The sequence below is a fragment of the Alligator mississippiensis genome, chromosome 12 (assembly GCF_030867095.1).
Source record: "Alligator mississippiensis isolate rAllMis1 chromosome 12, rAllMis1, whole genome shotgun sequence".
NCBI lineage: Eukaryota > Metazoa > Chordata > Crocodylia > Alligatoridae > Alligator > Alligator mississippiensis.
The window spans coordinates 65,052,872-65,075,560 of NC_081835.1; the positions used below are offsets into that span (position 1 = coordinate 65,052,872).

At 40.8% G+C, this 22,689-nt stretch overlaps 2 protein-coding genes across 7 annotated transcripts in view; both read right to left on the reverse strand.

Annotated features, from left to right (window-relative positions):
• On the reverse strand, nucleotides 1-3,816 carry PDCL (phosducin like). Its single transcript, XM_006267249.4, has 4 exons — nucleotides 3,709-3,816; nucleotides 3,206-3,380; nucleotides 2,256-2,437; nucleotides 1-755 (listed from the first exon to the last, which is right to left on the reverse strand). The coding sequence occupies exons 2-4, from the start codon at nucleotides 3,372-3,374 to the stop codon at nucleotides 204-206; spliced, it is 903 nt and encodes a 300-aa protein (XP_006267311.1). The 5' UTR covers nucleotides 3,375-3,380; nucleotides 3,709-3,816; the 3' UTR covers nucleotides 1-203.
• Nucleotides 3,817-4,430: 614 nt separating this feature from the next.
• The window catches only part of RC3H2 (ring finger and CCCH-type domains 2), a 37,309-nt gene continuing 19,050 nt past the window's right edge, over nucleotides 4,431-22,689 (reverse strand). For 5 of the 6 annotated variants that reach the window (XM_006267250.4, XM_019475776.2, XM_059715719.1 and 2 more), the window contains 13 exons: nucleotides 22,371-22,483; nucleotides 21,504-21,812; nucleotides 20,188-20,402; nucleotides 18,739-19,166; nucleotides 18,118-18,288; nucleotides 16,682-16,837; nucleotides 14,481-14,694; nucleotides 14,234-14,318; nucleotides 13,654-13,735; nucleotides 13,081-13,215; nucleotides 12,259-12,366; nucleotides 10,458-10,606; nucleotides 4,431-9,842 (listed from right to left, as the gene is read on the reverse strand). In XM_006267250.4, coding sequence (XP_006267312.1) covers nucleotides 9,644-9,842; nucleotides 10,458-10,606; nucleotides 12,259-12,366; nucleotides 13,081-13,215; nucleotides 13,654-13,735; nucleotides 14,234-14,318; nucleotides 14,481-14,694; nucleotides 16,682-16,837; nucleotides 18,118-18,288; nucleotides 18,739-19,166; nucleotides 20,188-20,402; nucleotides 21,504-21,812; nucleotides 22,371-22,483 — 2,364 coding nt within the window. In that variant the 3' untranslated portion in view covers nucleotides 4,431-9,643. The remainder of the gene's footprint in view (nucleotides 9,843-10,457; nucleotides 10,607-12,258; nucleotides 12,367-13,080; nucleotides 13,216-13,653; nucleotides 13,736-14,233; nucleotides 14,319-14,480; nucleotides 14,695-16,681; nucleotides 16,838-18,117; nucleotides 18,289-18,738; nucleotides 19,167-20,187; nucleotides 20,403-21,503; nucleotides 21,813-22,370; nucleotides 22,484-22,689) is intronic. The other variant, XM_059715720.1, reaches the window with a different exon arrangement.

Below are 22,689 nucleotides of genomic sequence, written 5' to 3' on the forward strand. Positions count from 1 at the left end.
TAAGGCAGGTTTTAGTTCACCCTTTATTGAATTAATTTAAGAAAATGTTAAGAATTCTTTACATTACACTAACAAAGGAGTTTAAACAAAATACTAATGGGCAAAAAGCCAAAGTGCAAAAGGAGACACACAGGCAGGGAGGAATGAACATCTTACAGCACAAGGATACAGCCCTAGCTTACTGGCCCTATGGGAAGCTTATTTCAGTCTATCTCCAGATCACTGTCCTCACTGAAACAGGCAGATGGGTTCTGAAGGGAGGTCAGGAGCACCACATCCTTTTCTGGGAGCAGACCGCATTCCTGCAGAAAAGCCTCCAGGTCCACAGCAAAAAAATCATCTCCAAGCTGGTCGGTGATTCGCACAAAGTTGCCAATTAGCTCGCCTCCCTTATAGATCAGCAGAGCAGGCAGAGCGCTGCTGGTAAAGCGAGTGCTAGCCCCGATGAGGGAACTCTTTACTCGGCAGAACTTGACCATTGGGTACTCAGCAGCAAGACAGATCATGCAGCCATTAAGGGATTCAGAGCCAGGGATGTCATCTTCATAAATGTGGATCATGACCAGCGTGCTCTTGTGTTCCTTATCAATAGTGTCCAAAAACCCCTCCCCAGTGGTGATGTCAAACACCTGCTTGAACTGCTGCCCGCTGTAAAATTGTTGCCTCATCTCCTCCATTCGCTGCTTCCTGTACTGCTGTAAAAATTCCTCGTCATCTTGAGCATCGTGAACCATGTTATACTCTTGTAAAGTCATCTACAAGACGCACAAAAAAAGTGTCACAAAGAGGCCAGAAAGAAACCACACTCTCCTACACATTACATTTAATCAGCATGTCAGTCAGGGTGGCTAGTGGGCCTACAGCAGTACTCACCTTTAATAACATCTGAGAGTGGGCCATGGAGGCCAGAGCCCCCTGCTATTCTACTGTCCATTCTCACAGCGGGACTGCAGAGGCCAATGACTACAACAGGTCCCTGTTTTATTCCATTAGCTGTGGCTATTAGTGGCAGCTCCTGGTAAGCTGCTAAAGCAGCCTCCGAATGGAAAGTCAGTTGGGTGCTGTGCCTGGAGACTGTCAGACACCTGCTTTGTTATTCTACCGTCTTTTTCAAGTAACAGCTTTTCAAGGTTTTTTCCATAGCCGAATGTATAATACCTTTGACAAAAATGAATTTTCCTGGTTTGCCTATGGATTTGGGATTAAGGGGCTTTTATGGGTCTCATCTTTCCATCCCTGTGCCTTTGCTCCGTTAGGAATGTTTGCGATTATGTTAGGTGTAGGAACAGTTAATTTGATCCTGCAGCAGAGTCAGAAAGTGGAAAATATCTATCAGCAAATGGGAAGTGATTCAAAGAAACAACAGTTGTCTAAAATTCAGAAAATTCCCACCCCATTACAATCCTAAGGTAAAACTAACTTTTGGCCCTGATCGTGACCAGCTTTAACTAATATAACACGCTACGCTGGCTTATAACATCAGCCTGTGTCATTTTTGGAATTTCAATTATATTCAAAACTGTATTTAAATGATGATTACCTCAACTGTCCATAACAGTTGAGAATTAAATTAATCTTTTAACATACATTTATTGCACAATTCAGTCAACTAGGACTCCTGAACTAATTAATTTTCACAACAAAATTAGTCTGTAGACAGAGGGTGCGTCTACATTAGATGCTAACTGAATGGTGGTAATAACACTGAAGTAGCGTGCCAGTCAAAAACCGTGCTAATAAGCTACTGCACAGTGTGATTAGGCAACTGCGCAGTACCTGTCACAAAAAAACTGTGCAGTAACTGTAGTTACTGTGCATTTAGTTAATAGTTTATTAAGGAAGTACTAAACTAAATGTGCAGTAACTACTGCGCATTAATGTGAACATGTAGACATGCCCAGAGGAGCTAAAGTTGCGCTATGGCCTTTCTCACTGTTTCTCAAGTTTGCTATTATTTAATACAATACATACATGATCCCTGAGAAAGTAACAGGCAGGGTCTGACACAGACCCTAACGCTGCTCCTGGACAAGTCTTAACAGGAATGTGAACAGCCTTAAAATGTCGCACAAACTTTAAATAACTGGGATCTAGATCTCATCTTCCTCTGTCTTTAGTTTTCCTGTCCGAGAGAAAGCAATAATTCATACCAAACTCACAAGAATGTTGCATGAATTCATAATTTTGGCGAATGGCTGGAAAAATAAAAGGGCTAATAACCATTTGTCTCCTAACTCCTGCGTGGCTCACGTTACCTTTCCATTGAGTTTTTCCTGAAGCTCTCTCTGTTTCTGTTTATCCTCATCATCGTCTAAATGAGCTCTACAGGTCATGGACAACTTCTTTATGAGCCTTTCCACTTCTTGGCGTTGCTCCTCTCGTTGTTCCGTCTCCAGCTGTTTGAATCTTCGCCAGTCGTTAATGACACCTTTTGGACCTGAAGGTAAAATGCAAAGCGTTTCAATGTGCCGCAGCCAGAATTACAGCCCATGCTGGAGGCTTATTGTATACTGCTTGATTTGCTGCGACAAAGCACAGGAACGGGAGAAAGCAACCGACGTCCCTCAGAAAATCACATAGCTACTTTTGGTCTGTTTTCCTCCTGGTGTTACACAGACTTTGTACGCAATTTACCCAGCTCAAAAACACAGTGTGCAGACTAATCCTTGAAGCATTACCACCAAGGCTCAGAGGTATCCTTAACATGGAAGTGTTTCCTCTTCCCAAGTACAGACGTGCCGGAAAAAGGCTAATCGACTAAAGCTGCGTATGCCCTTGAACAAAGCAGACGTGGCCGGCAAGGGATTACGTCGTGCTATTTTGCGGCTGCTGGGCCCTGGGGGGGAGCCGCTATTTATGGCGCTAGCTACAACTGTCCCCGTTATAAATACCGACTCCTGCCCTTCAGCAATGGATGGGAAACTTGTACAGGAGAATAAAACTCAGTCTGTCCTAGAGAAGCAACCGAATATAGCAACCAAATCCTGACGCCGACTCCGTGCGACGGATACCAGAACAATCACGCCCGTCTCGCTGGGCAAACCTAACCGGCTGTGCTTACAAAGCTGCTGTCCGTCAGGCGACCGAAGGGACAAATAAAGCGCTCGCCGTTACACGACGACGGCAACGATCCGTAGCGACCGCGCAAGAGGAAGGAGGGAGATCCGTGCACCTGCAAACACAACCAGGCGTTACGTGGCGATACCTGTGTTCGTGACGCCGCCGTCGCCCGCGAGCTCCCCCTCCCCGCCGACGGGGTCCTGAAGGGCGCCGTCGTCTTTGTCGTCTCTCTCGCTGTCTTCGTCCTCCCCGTCGCTGCTGCTGTAGTAATACTGGAGCTTCTCGCCCAGCAGCTTGTCGTCCAACGTCGTCATCGTGCTCTGAAAGGTGGAGACGAAAAAGATGGAAGGCGGTTTAGGGGCCAGGCGCAACTCGGTTACTTCAGGTGTGTTTAATCAACCGACTCCTCCCCTCCCCCCGCCTAAAAACAAAGGGCCGCGGCGAGCAATGGGCGCGGGCTGCAGCAGGGAATGTTGAGGCTGGGCCTCAGGGAAGGGCTGGCTGGGCCGCTGCGTCCTCGGGGGTGTTTTAGGCCCAAAGGACGCCGTTGAGGCGTGTGGGTGACCCCGGTGCCCCCCGCCTTGCGGAAGGACCCGGGGCTGGGGACGAGGAGCAGGCCCGACCCCCCCCCCCCCCCCCCCCCGGTACCTCAGCGCGCCCGATCCTCCTCCGGCGCCGCCCGACGCCGACTGGTGCCGCAAAGCACGGCGGGAAGGGGGGCGGCACCACACCGCGCGCGCAGGGGAGTACAGCACCTCCCCCCCCCACTTGCGAAGTGGTACAGGCCAGCGGACGCTACCACTTCCCACAACGCGGAGGCGATGGCTCCCCCCCCTCACGCAGGAATGGGTCGGGCCGCGCAGTCCCCGGCGGAAGCTGCCCACTAGCCCCGCCCCCCGGGAGGGGAGGGGAGGGGAGCTGTCACGTGCTGGGAGCCTGCGCCTTACCCGCAGGGGGAACGTGGCTGAGCCCAGCAGGTGCAAGGAAGGGGAGGAGAAGGGGGAGAGTTGTTCCCTTTCCCCAGCCTGGCATGAAAGGGGACTATGCCAGGCTGGGGGGGAAAAAGGAAAACCACCTCCTTGTGTCCATTTTTAAGCTACCTCTTTCACGGTGTGACCCCTGGTTCTGCTGGGCTGAGAAGTGTGCAGGCACGGTGCAACCCCCAGACCCCAGGTGTGCAGGCGTGCATGCCCCAAGTGTGCAGGCACTGTGGATTTGGGGGCTCGTCATTCCCTTGGTTATTCCCTACTAGAAAGCAAAGAGCGAATGTAAAGGGTCAGAGGTTTTAGGGTGGAGAGCAGTGAACGCCGGCCCCGGGATCTGTGTCAGGACCCGTGCTGTTGGAGGTAGTCAAGCAGAGGCGCACACGCTTCAGGTGGACAAATAGTTTTTATTTTGTGCATGCAAATACAGGTCAAGTACTGCAAACTCCTGCCATCGAGTTTCTCTCGACACACTGAAAACCATGATGCTCTACCCGTGAGCAGCCAAAGCTAACACCTCCTCACTTCAGTGCTACAGCAAACACACACGACTCACTCTGCTAGTCAGCACTGTCACAAAGCCCCCCCTCCCCACCGCTCCCCTTTTCCCACCCCCCTGTACAGACCCCGCGGTCTAGCTTCCCCGTTGAATCCTATTCCTATCACACAAAGGGAAACATTACCGTTTGGAAATTCAAACCCGAAGGAAACGGAATAGAATTTATTCCCCCCCCATATATCCCCATTTAATTTTACAGATTTTAAATTATAGTTTTAAATAGAAGCTGAGAATGCGCCATAAAAATGAGCATTAAATCCATCGTAGCGATGGTGCCTGCTTTATACATGATGGGTGTACACCATCGTTTATTTCATTTACATTTCAATCGAACAATAGATTTGCAAAGAAAATGTCTAATACAGACGTAAAAATATTCACACTAGAGCTTCACAATCGGTTGTACAATTGACAAACAGGCCTCTTTTCCCAAACTTTCCAGCTAAGCAAATTTATAAAATGTAATCAATGCAACAAGAAAAAAAATAACATTTTTCTTTAACTTCCAGGGAAAAGAATATGCAGTAAACAGTATAAATGCAGACAGCAGATGCTGCAAGCTAACCACAATACTTCTGAGTGGCTGTACAGTGGGTATGTGCAGTACAAATAAAAGCCACATGTGTTGTATCACAACTACAGTATAATGTACTTGTTTGCCCAGCTAAGAAAATGCATGCATTTTCATGCCTCGGATTAACTGAGACCTACTCTGGATAAATTGATGGGATATGTGCAAATGACCTTGGCTTTTGGCAGTAATAAATGCAGCCAGGCTCTGTATAATTTCAAACTCTGTTAAACATGAACTGCTGATGAAGAGCTTCAGGGATAATCTTCCTTGAATAAAAAGTTGTCGCTCAAGTATTGGGAATTTTGATCATTTTTGCTTTATTTAGTTTTGTCATTGACACCTGGGGGTCACAAGTTCTCAGTGCAGTCCCTTGCCAGCAAAAAGATGCACGGTGACCACTAGCGTCAAGGAGACAGCTGTCCATTTATACTGGAAAAAAGCGGGTCCTTTCAAGAGCACATTTATTGTGCTCTGCTTGCAGAAGAGGTCCCTACGTTAGAGGGATTTCCTAACAAAAAGATTCAAACTAAACTATAAGTAATGGACTTTATGTACTGTATATCAATTTCTCATTTGGTTATGCTCTCAAATAGAATGTTTTTTTTCTTTAGTAACAGATTTGTCATGATGAAAAATATCTGTTCACAAACATGATCAAGATGCTGCTGTGTATACGGTTTAGTTACAGCAGCGGTTAGAACTTGACAGTTTGTACTTTAAAAAGAAAAACAGACGCTACTGGACTGTTCTGGGTTTTGATAAAAGATTTTTAAACATTCCTTCCCCAGCTCTTTCTGACCATTGTGTGTTATTTATTTTGTACCTCACTAAGCCCAGTGCACTAACACACAAGAACAGCATTCAGCTCTTGAGCATAAGATTAAATTAAAACTTCAAGTCTGTTAAAAAAGCACTAAATTTTTCGAATTAGACTTATATAAAGAGCAACTGAGAGCTTATTTAACACAATCAGCTGTGTACAACTGCTTTCCTTATCCTGTGTCACACACTTTAGTGCCACTATATATAACCTCTCAAGAACCAATGCCAGTTTGCTTTGCAAAGAGTCTAACCTTTCCTTTGAAGGGTCTAGCATACATTCTAAAATGCAAAATCTGCATGAACACTAAGATTAAATTCCTCGTTACCCGATTACAGGAACAAAATTTGAGCAGCAGAGCAATCAGTCTGCTACAATCTATTTTCTTAAGAATGTACAGATTATTACTTTCTCACACAAGCATGACATATTGACACTAGCATTAGTCTTTAATTTAAGACTCATGTGGAAAATTAGGCAAAACAAGGAATGAATCCAGGTTGTGAGGCAACACAATTGAACTTAGATATTGATACAATTTCTGTATCCCTGGCATGTGAAATCCCTGCTGTACCTCTACAGGAAAAAAGGATGCTTGTCTGAGCAATGCAAAAAAGCCACTCTCCTCTCCCCAGTCTTCTATGGGCCTTTTTCTGACAGCATAATAAATTAGGCCAAAAAAATAAATGGGAGATACTATGGCCACACATGAAGATTAGTCACTATTTTCATGTCAGAAAATTAGCCCTTCCATTGCCCAAAGGCACCTGATTTGCAACTATACGTACAAACACATACTAGTTAGTGTGGGGTCAAGGGATGAAACTTTACCAAAAACGGAAAGCCAAAACTAGATTCCCATCCGTAGCTTCTTTGGGTCACGGCACTGGAAGGCAGTTTCATGGCAAGGTCACATAAGCAGTGTTAAAATTGTATGACAATGTTGGCACGCTATTAAAAACCCCACACAATTCTGTCTGCCGTTCCAGATATCAAAGATTCAACGCAAACTAGCCTCAGCCCAGAACTGACTTCTTTTCATATGAAGTATATGGTCTTTCTAGAAAGCTACTGTATCATGGGACCTCCTGCTGCAGACAAGCCTATATAAATACGGTTGTTCTTAAGACATGCCAGTAAGGTTGGCAAGAATATGTTAGACTGATGTAATTTTACTGGACAAACAGACAAATGTGTGTAAGCAGCTTATCCCAATCCCCCTCCAGCAGAGCACAACCAAGTTTTAAAAGTTGCAATTTTAAAATTAAAAAGTTAAGGTAAATACACAAGATCAATTTATGTAGTATATATTCACCCTCAGATCATGCTGAAGATGTTCTGTGGAGTTCTGGTGCACAGAGGGCTCTTTCCCTGAGGGCGAATAAGGACTTCTCAAACCTTTATATTTTCTCTATTTTTGTAACAAAATAGCAATTTAAAATTTAAAAATCTTTTTAAAAAAATTACATCACCTTCAACATGGAAGATCTCACTGTTTAAATATCCATGAAATAGACATACTGGTTTGCATATCTTTTTTTTTTTGGAATTACATACAGCAAATAAAAGTATTTTGGAAGCGTTTAAAAAGTAATATAAATTCATATTTACAGAATGGTTTTGATATAAAATATACAACAATCATATTCATGTCTAACATTCTATGTTAATTTGCAACATCAACAGGAAATAAGTTAAGGTGACAAAGATGGTCTTATTCTCATGCCTAATCATCTCAAGTTGCAAAGTGAAACAAAGTATCAGTCTCAGGGTAGAGCTGAGGTGGCACTGGCTATCGGGAAGATACAATAATAGCCTAAGGAAATTAAGAAAAGGCTACTTCACCGTTATTTCTACAAACATCTCTTTGCATTTAGTATTAAATAAATGTGTAAGATCTTCCATACTGATACCAGAATATCAAAACTAACCCTTGGGTTTTCAGGTATATTTACAACATAATTATTTCATGGACATGTTCATTAAGAGAGATATCTAACACCAATATTTACTTAGTCTAATCGACAACCCTCAGGGAAATGCTAACCCCCACCCCCCAGAAACGTGCACAAAACAGTTATCAAAATGTTATCTGACACATATCTGTGATTTTTGTAAAATAACAACTCAGACGACCAGTAACATGATCCTCTTTAAGCATTTTGCTAGCAGGAAAAGCCCTTACGTACAGTACACCTGGTGAAAAGTCAGCTTGGCTTAAAATATTCCAGTACAATTTTCAGAGTAAACAACTTCACAGAAGTTAATAAAAAACATAAAAAATGTAAAACTTGTCAGAAAGAAATAGAAGAGTACAAACAATAGGATAGTCATCACCAGGAGAGAGGGTCCTGCTTTCATTTCTGAAAGGGTGACTGAATTTTTAAATTTTAGAGAAAAAAATTATGCCCAGAGCTCTAGGTTGTCTGTGTTTAAGAATATCTATATTAGTTGACATAACAGGATTTTCAGTCACATCTTAGCAGGGCACAAATTCATAAATTTTCAGTATTTCTGAAGGTCAGATAATGCTATACTATTTTATTTTCAAGACCTTTTGAAAATAAATGGATAATGAACAAGCAAAATTAAACCTGAATAAAAAGTTATGATTAACAGTATTTAACAAAGACAATGTCATGAGCGTCTAAAACCTCACCATTGAGTTTAAATTAAAAAAAAATAGCAATACCATCTTGTTAGTCAGTGCAAACACTACGTACAGGGTTTTCACAGGAAAGCCAAGAGCACCTGATACTTTTTCCATGTCATCTGGATTCTGTAAAAGCAGGTGAAGGATTACATTTAAAAAGCAAAACAAAATTAAACAAAACCTACACTGTCAAATTAGTGCATAATCTGTCAATATGGTTAAAAAGACTTCTGCATATAATTTGGAGAAATCAATACCTAGTACATTAGCTGAAGGACTTAGGCACTTGGTTTACTTATATTTATCTTTACTTGGACAAGTAGCCTGTGTATAAATATCAACACTACTAAAGCGGAAATGAGAAAACACAAATAAGAAATAAAACGCTGCAACAGAGCACTGCATTCACAGTCCTGCATATAATGCAGTAGTGCAAAGCTAAAGTGTGTTAACCCTGTAAAAATCTAGATTACAAATCCCTATTTCTCACTCTTCAAGCAGGAAACAATATTCCATGCAAAGTTCCACACCTCAAGAAAAAGCAGCTGCAACAAGATGCAAGTTCCTCTTTCGTAAAACAAAACAGAGACAAATAAGTTAGTTTTACTTTCACTAGATGTATCACTGTAGGATCCTGCTAGTTTAAATAACTGAGTTGTTAATTTTCTACATAAGCCATTTTAAACAAGAATGGCTCAGTTACTGCACCGGATTGCTACAAACTCATAAAAAGCTGCTTTAAGCTTAAGTAAAACAATGTCCAGATTCCATTGATTTGTGGAAAGTGAACGCCTTACCCTAGTAAAGTAAGTTTATTTTTCAGAATGCTAATGCGAGAGGGGCTTGAAGTATCAAAGAGTCCACAGGAAATGGATGACCCCAATATTATTTTTTTTAAAAAAAATATACATTATATAATATATATTATATATATATAAAAAGCTAGTGTAAATGCTTCCATGGCGTGGTCACAAGCTGGAAAGATGAACGAGTTTCAGCTGTTAACCATCTTGCCATTCACAGCCGGCTTTAAAAAGTTGTTTTTATCCTCAGACATAATGTGAGCAGTTTTCAAAATGAGGCTGCCAACACTGACTGATGTGCTGATGGGCAGGCAGCTTGCATTGCTAACAGATGCTGTGATGGGCTGACTGAAGCAAGAAGTTACGGGCAGGATTGCTTTCTGCTCCTCCCTGAGGGGAAAAACAAGTTATACAAATATTCAACTTAATGCAGAAACAGTAGTAAATAAACCGTGGGTGTTACATACGGTAAACACTGAAAATAAATGGCATCTCGTGACAGAAGCAGAACATGCTACTATGGAAGAACGTCCTCACAAAGTGACATGTAGATCATCGTTTCATTTTCAAAGGCCAAATTAAGCTGTTAAAATAGTCTAGAATAGATAATTGCAGCAATGTATTTTAAATGTTCTTGGTACTAAAATTAATGCTAATTAAAGCTTAATACTAACCCTGTTGAGACTAGCTTGTCTAATCTCTGGTAAGTATAAAAAGAAGTGTGCTTTTACTGTATTTTGAGAATACATGAAAAATAGTTTCTGGTCATTATGACTGCGCTTCCTTAGAAAGCCAGAATGCATTAAAGTGCATAAAAACAAGGTAACATTTCTGTAGTTTTCAAACTGATGAACCAAACCTTTCTATTTTCTGTTTTAACACTCCCTCCCACTTTATCACGCACACATAATGCAGATGTCTCAAAAGGCGAGAGAGAGTAAGTGGTTCCTCTTTACATTCTCATGTCATTAACTATTCTGATGCTGCTGTTTCTCTAACACTCACAGAATCACAAGGTCTTCACCTAAACTTTGTCTCTTCTGCTCCAAAGGTTCCTTTTGGCGCTGCTTTAGTGAATGACCATTCTCTACAGTTGTCCCATTGAGCAGCTGATCTTCTTGTGAACTGATACCTAGCTGTATGTCCAGGATCTCCTAAGGAAAGATGGCAGAATTCTCCATCAGTGCTGTCACTACCTGCTCTGATAGAACATCTTATTTTATGTAGTGATTCTGGATCTCTTCTCTTTGCAAGGCTTTTTTATTGGTTTTGATTTCATATAAAAGAATCAACTATTGTGTACACTAGATACCTTTTAATGACATTTTTAAATGATCCCATTTACATTTACAGTTAATCCCCAACAAAACTGAACCCCAGTTAAAAAAGAAGAGCTCTGCTCAGACATCCTTCCCACCTAGCACGCATCATTATCAAGCCTCAAAAGCTCAGAGTCAAGGTCTTTTAGCAAGCCTTGAAGTTAAACAAGCCCAGGCTATCCCAAAACAACATGGACACTGACTCCACATTAGTGAACTCTTTCCTCACACAGAACATTTTCCTGGCAGCCTCTCCTGAAAATACTGAGCACCATCACTAATCATAACTAATCAGCAAAGAATGATGAGAGGCTCAGACTAGCCCGCTACCTGTAGTTCTCTTCTTGCCACAAATCACCATTTGCATCTGGAAGCAGTGCTGATAAACTGCCTAGAAGTCCATGACGTCCTGCTATCCCAGGCAGGCCAAACACATTACTATACCTGGTTTCTATGTTCGTGTTTATGGGGTACTGTGTGGGCACACAGCATTTCTGTATGTCCCCTGAATCAGAACTTTATAGCTCAAATCAGATGAACAACTAAGGGGAAAACAATTACTAAAGAAAAATGGTGATAAAGGGCAGTAATGATGTGGAGGTCAGTGGCAAAAGAAAGAAATAGGTTTTAAAGTAGCAAATGGGACAGGCGGTTAGTGAAAAATGAAGAGCTGTTCTCAACACAAGGGAAACCAAATAAAGCACAAAGCTGAGAGCAGAAGTAGTAAAATCTACATTCTTCCACAAATAATTCTTTCCTCTATATTCTTCCTCCTGGAAATAAGTTTCACTCTCAAGGTTTGCTAATAAGACAATGTAATTACAGTTCACAGGAACTCAATACCATATGTAACAAGTGAAAACAAAAACAAAGGCATGGAAACTGGAAGAACCAGCATGTGTTATCCAATTCCTTAGTGATAGGGATCGCTATTCCTTTAGAACATATGATTGCTTAAAAGAAAGACTATAATCCTTTTGTGTGGTATGAAACAAGAACATTGGAACACTGTGTGACTTTTCAGAAGTGAAGGAAATGTTTAAGGAGAAAGATTTGTGTCAAGAAGCCAAATATGAAAGAAAAAGAGAAGGTGGAGACAACAGGAATAATACAGAGGGAAATGACAAGTGTCTTTATCATTAGAAATTAGTCAATTAAAAATGTCCTTTAAATGACCCTATTTTAATATAAATGTTATTGCAATTAAAGTCTATCTAGTGATTACATATTGGGAAAATGAAATTATTCCTGATACATAATAGCTACCAAAAAGAAAAGAAATCTTGCCACTAGAGAATGTTCATAATCCCAGAGGAGTAAAAAGGTGGGGACAAATTACTCTGATGAAATGTTGCCAAAAGAAGATAACCAAACCTATTTCTTATTTAAAAAGTCCTTCATTTTACAAGGTCAAGTTTCTAGAAATAGCAGAACAATGAGTGGAAAGACCCCTGTGCCCTTTTCCAACACGCAGCTCTTTTACATACCTCTATTTGTTCACCCTGTCCGTCAGGTTCGTCGGTATCAAGGGCTGAAAGCTCTAATTCAATGTCTCGATCTGGCTTTGCATCTGCACAGTCTTCAGTATAGTCACTCTGCCAAAAAATGTAAAAAGTGCACAATGTAAACACTAAAGCAATGTTCACCTGCTGTAAACATGGCTCAAGAATTCAAGTGAAGGTGGATGGTACTGTTATAATCCTGATTCCTGAGATGTGGGAGAAGGGTGGGGTACGAGAAGGTAGGAGAACCACTTGGATACCAACAGTATCCTTGGAAATAGAGAGGATCCTGCTTACATTCCGAGTGATGTAATGAAGAGAAGAACGTGGATGTTGGAAAATAATCTTCTACACAGCTCACTGGTTGAGGTACTGAATTTATATTGCCCACAACTGGAGCCATGAGCAGAGATTGTGCAGAGACTGTGTGGTTAGATCCTACACAAATCACTTCCTTGCCATTATGTAAATGTTTGGAGCACTGATGGATGGTGACTCTTTCCATCTTCCATGTCCAGGTTATCTATATATTCCAGTTATCTATAGAAAGAACAGCTACATCCCCATGTATCTACAATTGCGTGATAAAGCAGAACTCATTCCTATTAATGTCCTCCATTATTAAGCTCCTGCTTACCAAGAGGCAGCATAACAAATACATCTACTTGCTCTCAGAGAGGTAACCATTTGCAGTTGCAACAAATTCTTTGAACAGAACAGGTTATAAATATATTAAACTTTAACTTTTCCAAGCAAATGCCCCAAAACCTCAATTGTCTGTTTCATCCCAGTCACCCTTTTCTTTACCTCACCATTCCTCAAATCAATTTCCTTGCTTAAAAGATTTAAGGTAAGGCGACTGCCTTCATCTAGAGAACTCCACTTCTGTTGCATGGCTAGCGCATTAGCCTCCCTCTGAAGTAACAATGAATTACTTTTGGCCTGTGGAGAAAAACATAAACTACATGTACAAGCTACATATAAATCTTGTATTGTCAGACTGCTAAACAAGCCTCCCCACATATATAGCAGCTCTCTCTCTAGGCAATTCAGTATGCTCATCACCCACAAAATACTGCTCCACATTGGGGAAAAGCACTCTCTTCTCTGATCACAGGGACTGAACTCTTGATAGGTGCCAGAAGATGCACTTAGCTGGCATAGTGCTTTCTATCAGAAGTGACCCTACTGAAATCAATAGGATTGCTCATGTTACTAAGCCTACACCTAGTATGGTATATAGGACCAGGCTCTAGCTCACCCTCTCTTATTAATCACTTAGCAATTGTAATATTTAATTTTCTAAAGCACAGTAAGATACAAGTCATAGGAAAGACTTTATATTAAATAAAGTTTTATGCATGGTGTAAATGGTCTTACCTGCTGTAGTTCAATACTCAGTAAATCTCCAGTGCTGGAATGCTTTCTGTGACCAGATAAATCGGTCACTATGAACCTATCCCTTAAAACATAAAGGGAGGCATTATTCTCAGATGCACCAAAACGTACATTTCCTTTCATCATTAACCCCTCAGACTTTGTTCTCTAACCATCCTATGGTTTTGGATACAAGTGATGTGCATCAAATAATACTTAACTCTTTTCCAACATCCCTTAGTCATGCCTTACAACACACTTCTCAGGAAAGCAAGTATAGGGACACGAAGACAGAGCAGTTATGGAAATTGCTTAAGGACAGTGATGGGCTAATATCACAGCTGAGATTACAACTCAAAAGTGCCTGATTCCCAGTCCTTTGACTAGGCCATTCCAGCTTGTTACTCCTACTAATGAGGTTTTAATGGCCAACTCATGTTTAGCCTATTTCTTCTGAAGCATAAGGCCACGAATGTAAAGCATTTGCTACTTTTAAAAATAAGCGCATCTATTCAAGTCTCAGATATTTTTTCCACGTGCCTGGAATGTTTAGAGTAACTAAATTGCCAAACAAAGTTCATACCGTTCTATATAGCGCGCTGATGAAGTGGAATCTGAGCCATAAGAACTCCATCTTGAATCAACAGCATTGACATATGGGACATAATCTATAACAAATTAACGTACAATTTAGTGTCTTCCTACTTCTCATCACAGAATATGCATACACTGTAGTTCTGTGCATGCGCAGAGTTATTAGTAGGTCATAAAAATTATCCAAATGCTTTGGGGGCACCTGCTGTGGTAGTAACAACAAACATTTACTATACCTGATACACTTATGGGCTTAGTAGCACTTCCTTGGGAAGCAGTGGCTTGAATAGGGTCTGTTGTGTGATAACCTGTGCGAGATGATCTGGAGATTGCACCCCACTTGGAGATGATCGGTCCATCGCTAAAGGGAATGATAGGATCTTCTTCTTTTGCCCTTCTTTGAGTTTCAAACAAATGCACTCTCCTTTTAACATCTCCACTGTCCAAATCCTACATATTGAGGAGAGAGGGAAAAGGAATGCAAGGGACTGAATTTCCATTCAATCTGTCAGCTAATTCAGAAGGCCACGGTTATCAAAATAACCAGTGCTGAACATGACTGCTCCTACAGCTAGCAAGCTGGGAAGAGACATAGCAACTTACATAATGGATTTTCAGTAGCTAACTGTCCATCAGAGAGCAACTGACAGTGAAGCAGGGCATATAGGGGGAAAGGGTTTGCATATGAAAGGAAACTATAGTTTTGAAATATATATTGATATCTATATATCTGTGTCCGTTTCTCTCTCTAGATAGCTATCCGCCTATATCTATATATAGATATCCAAAGATATCCATCTATATCTATATATACACACTGTATATATAGATGCACACGCATACACACATTCATATCTATATATAGATATTGATATATATTTTAAAACTATAATTTCTTCTCATTGGGCACGTCTACACAAGGCGCATACCGTACACCAGCTTGTTACTACTATGCAGTAGCCTCGCCGGGCACAAACTACAACTTGACGCTACTATGCAGCAGTAATGAGCTACTGCGCAGTAAGTGTCACTAGGCAACTGTGCTGGGATGCTACTGTGCAGTAACACTGGTTACTGCACAGTCATTTAGTACTTGGTTATGCAAGTACTAAATGACTGCGCAGTAACAACTGCACAGTAGGCGGCTCACGTAGATGTGCCCTTTGTGTAGAATATCTTCAAAATGTCATCCCTGCATGATGCTCCACTATTCTTTCAAGCAGTTCTAGAACTGGACGAAGGAAGGGTGGAGCTGGCAGAGACGCAGTTACCCTGGTGGTGGGGAATGTGCTAGCAGCCACCTCCCTGGATTGTACCAGAACAGAAAACAAATGCAGAGAAAAGCTTATTTATCAAAAACAAGGTCATCTCCCTTGCTATGTGGCAACTTGTTTTTATTCCCCAGTTTATTCAAACCTCAATTAATTTTGTGTACTCAGCTTCAATCAGATAAAACAAAGTTATATTTTATTTTCATTCAGTTACGTTTCTCTACATTTTACGTTGTTTATCTTACGAGGATATGTGCATCCCAAAGACATTTTAACAGGCCCAGCCCTGCATTTTGGGAAACAACAGTAATGGAATAAAATGTTAGCTTTATGTAAGTGACCTGTGCATGCACTGCAGCCAAGATTAAAGTTCATGCAGGATATCCTAGTTCTACACAATGTGGCACAAGTTTTAGCCTTTTCATTTCTTCTCTACTGAAGTTCAGAATAAAGATTCTCTAAAATAGTGATAAACAAGCAATAGATCTAGTTAAACACCAGAGATAAACAAGAGTTTATTTCAGCAGCATGGACTATTTTGCTTAAAACGATCAGGAACCGTATTTATCCAGCAGAAACATCTGCCCTAAATTGAATATCTTGCCCACATTATTCTGGCAAGTCTGCTATACAAAAGTATCCAGACACTATTACACTATTTAGATAGCTCTGAAATTGGAGCATCGTTTGTTTCCTGGACGAAGAAGAAATCACTGAGTGCAGTCAGATTTTATAAAATCTTCTTATTTATATGGCATCAGGCTTGTCAATTCCTTCATTTTAATAAAAGAAGTCTGAGGAACAGGAGTCCTGATTTACTGAATTATAAACTGCTACAATTCTATACTAATTTGCAGATTGGCTATTGAAAACGTTGCGGCCAACACAAAGCTTTATTTAAACTGATTACTCTTGAAATAATTTCTCTTAAGCCTAAAAAGCATTAATTATTCAAAACATTGCATGTTTATTTTGCTGAGAGGAGAGTCTGTATACATAGCTGGGGGAAACTATTCCAAACAGTTTAAAATAAGTTGAACTAATTTAACCTCCATTCATAGTATTTCAGTTTGTCAACATTTTTGATTGACAAAAACCTGGCAATCAAACACAAAACACTTGCAGCAAGTCCTATCGAAAAGAAGAAACTTGCAAAACAGCCATACCATTAACACAGTATTTGAATTGGCGATTACATCCTTGGGCTCTGAATCGATAGCATTTATGCAGGAGCCAATAGTGCCACAGGACCAGGGTGAGTAGTGGGAAAGATGGTCTTCTTCAAATTTAGTACCACTCAAGTCAGTAACACTCTCTGAAAACTTTGGAAAAGGAAAATAAAACAGAGGGAACTCAGCTTTGAAATGTTCATACAGGAAAAAAGAGGGTTGGGGGTTCTGCTACTAACAATTAAATTAAGTCTGTTTAGGAAGTTTAAAGACTTACCTACCCTAGGGGTTTACATCACTTTTAGCCATCAGTGACCAGCCACTGGTGCAGCTGCACCAAATCTCCATTGCGGACTGGGTAAACCAGTCTAAGCCACATTGTACTCCAGTGCTGTGTACTGCTTTTGCACAAGACTAAGCTTTGCCAGGGTAAGCTTTGCCTACCAAAGCCACCGGATGAAACTAGTGGTGCTATATTAATGGCTGGTTTTCAGTGGTTGTAGCTGTAGTAAATCTTCAAAATAGAGCTTGAGCAAAATCCACAGTTTTTCCTTTGGTAAAGTACATAAAGCAAATCTTGGTAGAAATAGAACTCTTAATCTCTTGTTTGAATAAAGGCTAACCACATCTGTGACCATCCTTACCCCTTACAACATGTATTTATTATGACTTGGCTTAAAAATTCATTTAATATTATATACTTTAAGTTGCTTTTAGATTCTGTGTATTTTCTTACATGTATAGAAAAGAAATACTCCAAGATTACTTTAGTCTTTATATCACAAATTCTTATACATTTATTTCCTAAACCCCTTCCCATTTTGCTAGAGTTGTATCATGTATCTAGACAATATTTTACCAGGGCCTTATGCACCTTTTCATTTTAATATACATATTTTTGGGGACTCTGGCAACATATGCGACTTGATTAAATCTGCATCATGTTTTAACACATTAAGAACAAGACTATAAAACAGGAGGTTCTTAATAGAAATGCATCCATTGTGTTCGACATAGAAACCTGAAGGTTCATAAAAGGAAGAAGCTCTTATCACATTTAATTACAAAATTGGCGTTTGTGAGCCTTCTGCTGGATGATTTGTGATTCTAACTAAATGTAAGTTCACTGTGAGGCTCTATACTAGGTAGGTTCTGCGCTATGATACAACAGTCTGAACAAAAAGTTAACATAATTCAATACTACTAAATTACCTTTATATTACCCTACTTAAAACTGTTCTTTCCTTTTTTTGATTTCTCAGTGCATCAGCTTAATACCTCCATCAGGAGCTATGCCCCTGCATTTGCAGGAAAAGGAACTTGATTCTAATAGAATTAAAGGTGATGAATGCAACATCTGTATTTCTTAAGTGTAACAAGTTAGTTTATTAAATTAGGAAGGACAAGTACCACAAACTCCTTGGGTTTCTCACCTCTGTGCTGAAGTCCACGTTGAAGAGAGGAGAAGGTGGTGTTGGAGATGTTGCTGCCATAGGAAGCGTTGAGGATACAAGAGGGGTTTTCTGTGTGTGGTATTGTGCCCACTGCTCTGGCTTTCGTCGTAACTGATCATCATAACTGGTCTTCAAGTGACCACAAGGCTCCTAGAGCAAATAATAAATTAAAATTGAATCAGCAGGAAGGAATTAATGCGTGAATGTTCAGCAGATATGAGTTTCTCCTGATCTCTTAGCTGTCAGGACAAGTAAAAAGGCATAAGAATAAGTATAAGGGCTAGAATGGGGAAGGGAAAGAATTAGAGCAGGGTGTTAAAGCATTCAGTGCAGGGGGGAAATTTCCAGGTTTAATTATGGTCTGTGGACTATGGCATACATTCAGGACTCCATTCTCCCCTCATTCCCTGGTGATTTTCCACTGATGATCCCTGAGACACTTGTACAGACAAGAGGAGAAGCTGTTCTTTTATGTAGTAAGTCAGTAACATGGGTTAAACCCAATGTATGAAAACAGCTCTGGGATACTTACGCTATTAGATTTCTGACATGCCATTTTAAAGCCACACTTACAACCTTTTCTTTTCCCCTCTCACTTACCCTTGGTAAAGGCACAGTCCTTTGCTCATTTGGAGGCTGGCAAGCCACAGAGTAATACCCATCCAAAGAGTTATATCTCTCACGCAATGATGTCTGATAGACAGATGAGTGCATCACATCCATTGGAGGTAAAGAATTGCTCCTAATAATATCATCTCTTGGGTACATCTGTGGACGCCAGATACGCCTGCTGTCATACACTGGGGCATACATTCCAGAAGGGACAGGAGGAACTGGTCCATACGGCTGCGGAGGAGGAGGTTGGTAAGGAGAATTCAGTCGGTCTCGAGGGGGAAATGTACTGTAATGATCGGCATATGGCACGGAAGCAGGTGGGAGGGAGGATTCTGGAACGTTATTGGACCTCACAAAGCGAGGAACACAGGGAGCCACACCAGCTGGTACTGTTGGAGGTGGTGCGTAGTATCCTTGAAAATTGGAGAAAGGCATATTTAATGTGGTCTCACATGACCTAGAATTTTAAGCAGTTCTAAAAATGTAAGCAGCACTCAAATCTGGCTTCAGATCCAAGCATCTTGCTTCTATACCCCCATTTTAATCCTGTCACTATTCTGTGGATGTACAGTGCGTGCGTAAGAGCACAGTGCCTACAGAAGCAGAGCTGACAACTTGGCAGTGTTTTCACTGGACCTGACCCAGCTGGGAGTAGGTGGCAGACAAATTCTACATTCCTCCATGCTGTGATACTTTTAAGAACCTTACCAGGACAGGTGGTACTTTCGCACTCCCTCTCCATACTGAACCCACATGTATGTATATTAGCTGGATACATACCTTAAGAAGCCTAACAGCATACACTGAGATGTGTTAATATAGAAAAACACTTTAGGTTTAAGGCAGTGATGCTCACTCTGTTGGCCCCATTACCATTATGTTCTGTCTTTCTCCTTACTAAGGAATTGAAAAGCTTAGTGCTTAGGCTCTGTTTGAATGGATGCCTAAAGGACATTTAGTACTGTACCATTAGAAGGATCTGAAGAAACTCAAATATTCACCTACCCTGACCCAGGAATGTTATTTGCCCAGGCAATAGGAAAAACAATTACAACAATTTGGTGCCTTCTTTCTGCACCTTGGGATATTACTTCAGATTTGAACAAGACTGTAGAGAGCAAATCTGATTAAAGGTAACTGAGTACTAAGGGACAGAAGGGAATGGGAGACCATGAGATCTGAACTGTTTTAGCTGTTGAGACATACAATTCCCACAACACATGGTGTGCACAGACAGGAACTGCAATGCCAGAACAGACTACTGGCCCACCCACTCTTAGCAGTAAAAGGGATTATATTGTCCCATTAAGAAAAAACAGATTCAGCTGAGAACTTCAAAAATAACCCAAATCATTCCAGCCTGTTTAAACACATGTCCAAGCATATCCATGCAAAAGTGAAGGATTGCCTACAGAACAGCTCTGTGTTACTCACCCGTCTGTGGGTACTGTGGAACTTCATAGGACATCTGGGCCCGCGGATCTTGAAAATACTGAACATTATCAGAATGTGGAGGATAGACTGGTACTCTGGGTACAAATGGGCTGGATTTTGGAGGCACAGAATTCATCTCTGTTCCAATATTAGGAGGACCAGCTGAGGTAGCTGCTGCCTGGCTTACAGGAGTCTTGGGTGGAGAACCAATTTTACTGAAACAGATTGCAAAAGAATTATCAAATACATCTCCCATTATTTCACTCAGTCAACTGCAAGTCACAATGCAATACGCTACAGTATGACAAGGTGTTTCCTATGGAACTTTTACTGAATTTCATTATTTTTCACAGCTAGTACACTGACTTTCTTCTCAAGGGAACATCATGCACTCATAAGCTGATCTAACCCTTTTGGTATGTACTTACAGCTCAGATACCATCACTGAAAAGAAACAGTTATAAGCATATTTTGGTAATGACAGAGAGGTGCTGAAATGTTGGCCGGAGGCTTAGTGCTGTCTGAACAACTATCCAAACAGCTTTAAAGTCAGATATCTGGAAAACCTTCAGGACTCCAAAGAAACATTTTTGATATTTGGAAATCCAACAACTATTATGCACTACTGTATCATAAAGAATTGTCAAATTCTGTATGCAATTATTTTTTTCCTAAACTAAACAACCCAATGGAACATTAAATATAAGGCTGAAACATAGGTGAGCAGAAGGGATGTGGAGGGTTGGATACTGCCATTTTACATGATACACAAGTTGATTTAAAACACGCCCTAAACTTAAAGCATCAATGCTGGCATGTGAAGCTTGGGTTCACAGACTCTTTGAAAATGAAATGACCTTGCCACTGCTATAGCAAACCTTGCACAATTATACAACAAGTGAGTATCTCCAATGCACCTCTCTTTCCCTTCCCCTAGTTAATACCTCTCCCTGAATAAACCCTTCTTCCTCAGCACAGCTCTGGCCTCCAGTAGGCACTGCTGTGCCCCTTGGAATATCACTGTCTGTGTTTGCACACAAGCTGTAGCAGATTTTTGGAAATGTACAGCTTGCATTTCGTGCATTAGTGAAAAACTGACTGCTTTAGTTACAGGGAAAAGGGAAAAGAAGAAAATAATTTTCCTCAGTTCACGGGGAGAATGCAAAACAGAACCACAGTTCAGTATCCATTGCTCACGATCTGCAAACATAACCGAGACCCTGTCACTTATCTTCTGCATGTTGTGACTGACAAAGTACAAAACTGCTGCCATTAGTATATCAGAGCCAGTTATTTCAGCCTGCAGCAATACGCACTTTTCAGATAATGATTCTGTAGGGGATCCAGAGACGTTGTGACCATTGGCTCCAGATTTCCCCCCTTTCTTGACATTCTCCAAAGATCTTAAGGAAGTGTCAGCACAGCGGGGAATCAATTGGGGAACACCACTTTCCAGACTTGCAATCCCATTAGTACTTGGCACCATCTTCCCTGTTGTTTCAGGGCTTCCTATGACAGAGATTACGTTTCCCGTTGTGGTTGAAACAGTGCTGTTTACGCCAACTTTATTTAGAAGAGGGAAGGTTCTCACTGTTGCACTGATTTTTTTGTTCCTTAAACGATACCTATATAGACAAAGACAGTTTGAAGAAGAGATTATGAACAAGGCTAATATTACAGCATTTGAAACTACTGCTCATGCTGAAGCTAAAATGGGGAGAAATAACTGCAAAATCAATATACACATCACTATCATGAAAGACCAACAGCTCCTCCAAGGCACATTTGACTGGTTAATTTGGAAGTAGGTCTGTGTGAAAACAATGTTATGAAGTTGTCTACTACGTAGCTGGTAAAAACAGGCAGACCTTTATTCCTCACTCAGTTAAAACCCAATTGGTAGCACGTCTGTCATGGATACGGAGATGGAACTTTTGCAGGTACCAGGCCTAGAGCCAATCTTATGTTGGAGCATTTTGCTTTTTCTGTGAAAGGAATTGAGCAAAGGGTAACGATAACAACTGCTTTACATATGCTGCTAAATTTAAAAGCTCTAATTTGCATAACCAGGTATCTTGCAATTCAAAGCTCTCTCAGAATTCAGTCACAAAGGAAGTGACTTCCAAAATTTCATGGAAGCGGTTTTGATCTAACTGAAACAACAGCACCTTTTCCACACTTACTTTTCAAGCTCTTCCTGAGAGTGAGCGAATGTACAGTTAGTTCCTCGTGGACAACCCCCTTGTTGTCGCAGATCTCGACACATACTTGTTTTATATTTGCTGTTTGGTTGTGGCTTAAAAATAGAAAAAAAAAATATCACACTTTATACAGGTCAACGCAAGTAGGTTTTTGAAAAAAATTAAATACAAACACATACATGTTGTTATTTCTGTCTATCCTTTTTATCGCCTCTTTCAATGAGGAAGTCTCCAAAAGAAGGAATAAATCCCCTTCAGCAAAATTGATCTTGCCATGTTTTCAGGACTGTCAGGCCTTCAA

Excerpts from the sequence above, each read along its gene's own strand:
- PDCL (XM_006267249.4), bottom strand. The coding sequence starts at position 3,374 with ATGACGACGTTGGACGACAAGCTGCTGGGCGAGAAGCTCCAGTATTAC. Across the intron at positions 2,438-3,205 it reads CGGCGGCGTCACGAACACAG|GTCCAAAAGGTGTCATTAAC; the intron begins GTATCGCCACGT and ends TTTTACCTTCAG. Across the intron at positions 756-2,255 it reads AGGAAAAACTCAATGGAAAG|ATGACTTTACAAGAGTATAA; the intron begins GTAACGTGAGCC and ends TGCGTCTTGTAG.